Below are 3,562 nucleotides of genomic sequence, written 5' to 3' on the forward strand. Positions count from 1 at the left end.
CACTAGTCCCCTTGGGCTATTAAAAATATTGCTGTCATAATACTCTATATCCAGGACGAGTGGGCGATGATCGGAATGAACATGTTCCTCGTTAATAATTGCAGCCTGAGGGAATTTATTCGCTCATTCCACATTGCACACCGCATGGTCAAGCCTCTCCCTAGTATCGCCTCTCCTCCAAGTGAAAGGATCACCAATGCATCCCATATCTTCAAGACCGCACTCCGCTAGACAATTACGAAAATCTCTCATCATAGCATTCGGTCTCGCATTACCACCCTCCTTTTTTGATGAGAGTAAAATTTCATTGAAATCCCCTAGTATCACCCAGGGGTGATTTCCCATATTATGTAAATTTCGAATATTGTCCCAAGATAACTTGCGCTCTCTCCAAACCGGGTGGCCATAAAAACCCGTAAACTGCCAATATACATTATCATCATCATTCATAAAAATAATATCAATAAAATGAGACGACACATAGTTCAAAACAACTTTATTCAACTTATTATAAAACAAGACTAGGCCACCATCCCGACCATCACTCTCCACTACAATCATCAACTCAAAAGATAGAAAACGACGCAGCTCATCGGCCTTACATTTATTCAAGTGTGATTCAGAGAGAAAAATCAAGTCTTCTTTGATCCGCCCTTAGAGTTCCAAGAGTTCACGAACTGTCGTGGGGGAGAGCATACCACGACAGTTCCATCCTAGGATCCTCATTTGGCCCGGTGGCCCCCCTCCTCGGAGGCCGCCTATGCGCCATCATCTCCAACCGACTCCCTCCTCTGCTGTATGTAAGCATCTTCCTCCTCTTTCTCGTTCGCTACATGTGTAATAACCCCATCCCCATCCTTCCTAGTTTCAACTCTACCCATACAAATTCTCTTAGAGGAAACACTCATCTCACCATACAACATACGTTCTAGTTTTCCATCTCTCTCTCAAAAGAAAAGTTTAAATCACTACCCGTTGGTGTCAAGATAGACTAAATTACCAACATTTAGACCCGAACGCATCTAGGTGACGCTCGCTGTCATCTTAGTCAGCGTTAATGCGATGTTTGACACCAGATATTTAACCTTGTACTGACGCCACGGCCCCTACCACTCCTTGAAAATGAAATGGCGAGCCGTCGTTAGCCCGCCACGCAGACACGCACACACACGCACGGCCTCGTCTTAATCTCGAGATTAAACCGGAAAGCAAACTCTAATAAATCCTCCACCCCCGGATCGACAGCCTCTGCATCGGCAGGCAGCAGCAAAACAACAGCCCAATCGAGGGTCACTCCACACCACCACCACTCTCTTCCCCCAATCCCCCGCTCCTCCTCCCCGAAACCCTAGCTGGAATGGAGGCCAAATCCACCACCCCTCCGCCGCCGGGCCCCGTGCTGGGCGCGCCCGTCGGCTACCCGCCGGCCGCCGTCTACCCGGCCGCCCCGCCCCCCGGCTACCCGCACGCGCCGGCCCTCTACGCGCCCCAGCCGCCCCCCGCCGCCGTCGCCGCCGCGTCGCAGCAGACCGCCGCGCAGCAGCAGCAGCAGCTGCAGGTGTTCTGGGCGGAGCAGTACCGCGAGATCGAGGCCACCACCGACTTCAAGAACCACAACCTGCCCCTCGCCCGCATCAAGAAGATCATGAAGGCCGACGAGGACGTCCGCATGATCGCCGCCGAGGCGCCCGTCGTCTTCGCCCGGGCCTGCGAGATGTTCATCCTCGAGCTCACCCACCGCGGCTGGGCGCACGCCGAGGAGAACAAGCGCCGCACGCTGCAGAAGTCCGACATCGCCGCCGCCATCGCCCGCACCGAGGTCTTCGACTTCCTGGTGGACATCGTGCCGCGGGACGAGGCCAAGGACGCCGAGGCGGCCGTCGCCGCCGGGATGCCCCACCCCGCCGCCGGCATGCCCGCCGCCGACATGGGGTACTACTACGTCCCGCAGCAGTAACGCCTGCAGTATGTTACAGCGGACTTAAGTTGCATCTAAGATTGTGCTGTTGATTTAGTGCTCTCCTATGTTTGTTTGTTCACCGCTGAATAATTAAGATGTTGTCATCATTTGAGGGGCCTCCTCTATGTTATAAGTGATTCGATCCAAGAAGAATCGGTGTAGGTTCTTCTGATCGAGGCAGGCCGTATGATGCTCATGCATGTCTAACTGATAAGATAATTTATCTCGTGGCATTTCTCTGATTACTTTTGTTCATCGTAATTTGCAGTGAAATGGTTTGATTGATGTATAATCCATGTAACTATTACCCTGTTGTATTTTAGGCATTTAGGTTGCACAATCAAATATTACAACAACTATGGGCCAAGTGTTCGTATAACTTCTAGCTTTTATGTGCATGTTTAATTGGTACAACCTTTGCTATATATTCAGATAATTCAGATACATGCTTCTTTGGTAAGTGGATACTACCAAGGGCGTAACACCGTTCCCTGTATGATGTAAAATTTAGTCATGCATATGTGACTGTCTCTGATGTCATATGGCCGTAGGGACTGAAATTGAAGTTTTGATAGTTAATGTGATTCTTGTTGTTATTTGCAAAACCAGTAACACATCATAGGAATGGGGAATTTGCAATGCAAACTCCTGACATTTTCTTTGGTTTAACAATATATACATTCCTTTATTCTCTTTGAGGTCCTAATTCCTCAAGGCACTTTGGTTAAAGATGGATTAGTTATGAGTAACTTTTTTAAAACTAGAAAAATATAATGTTTTAGATACCAAATAGCTTTGCGTGTTCATTCTCTTATACTACTCCTTTCGTTTCTAAATATAAGTCTTTTTAGAGTTTTCAATACGAATTACATACGGATGTATAGAGTATAGACATATTTTGAAGTGTAGATTCACTCATTTTGCTCTGTATGTAGTCTATATTGGAATCTCTAAAAAGACTTATATTTAGGAATGGAGGGAGTATTATGTTGGGCTCAGTATGGTATCCAGCGACTGTGAATTGGACTACTTGTGCTGCAGCCTGCAGCGACATTTAAGTTAACTGCCCAGTTAACTACTACTCGGCACTTGACCAAATCAAATACCCCCTTTGTGGCCAATTAACTGGGCCAGTCGATTAATCGATCTGGCAGCTGATTAAAGGCTGAAATTTCAGATGGACCGATTAACTGGCAGAGGAAGATGTGTATGTTGTTGTGATGCTACTGGTTGGCTATCTGCATTGCTGCTATGTCCTCTCCTCTGTGTAGACTACTACCACTGCAAGTGTTGCATCTCTGAAAATAAATTCGGATGATATGGGGTGGCCTAGGGTATATAAGATATCAAGATATGCACTCCTTCTGATCCATAATAATATAGAGAATGAACAACTAATGTTGATTGAAGGGAGTAGCAAACTTTGGGAAATGATTGTTTGCCAAAGACAATTTTGCTGTGCATCAGATTTGTTCTGTTGTGGAGTTATTGAAGCTTGCTTGCTTTTGCTCGGAAAATATATGCTAAAATCAGAATTTTGAAGTTGGATTGCAGGGGGGATTGTGTGTCACGGATTTCTTTACCAAATGGCTCTTTCAGTCT

The 3,562-nt window shown here is 46.7% G+C and overlaps 1 protein-coding gene across 1 annotated transcript; it reads left to right on the forward strand.

Annotated features, from left to right (window-relative positions):
- Positions 1–1,246: 1,246 nt before the first annotated feature.
- LOC123151241 (nuclear transcription factor Y subunit C-6) lies at positions 1,247–2,202 on the forward strand. Its single transcript, XM_044570987.1, has one exon. The coding sequence runs from the start codon at positions 1,358–1,360 to the stop codon at positions 1,955–1,957; it is 600 nt and encodes a 199-aa protein (XP_044426922.1). The 5' UTR covers positions 1,247–1,357; the 3' UTR covers positions 1,958–2,202.
- The last annotated feature ends 1,360 nt before the right edge of the window (positions 2,203–3,562 follow it).

This window comes from Triticum aestivum, chromosome 7A, assembly GCF_018294505.1.
Source record: "Triticum aestivum cultivar Chinese Spring chromosome 7A, IWGSC CS RefSeq v2.1, whole genome shotgun sequence".
In the NCBI taxonomy this organism is placed as follows: domain Eukaryota; kingdom Viridiplantae; phylum Streptophyta; class Magnoliopsida; order Poales; family Poaceae; genus Triticum; species Triticum aestivum.

Excerpts from the sequence above, each read along its gene's own strand:
- LOC123151241 (XM_044570987.1), top strand. The coding sequence starts at position 1,358 with ATGGAGGCCAAATCCACCACCCCTCCGCCGCCGGGCCCCGTGCTGGGC.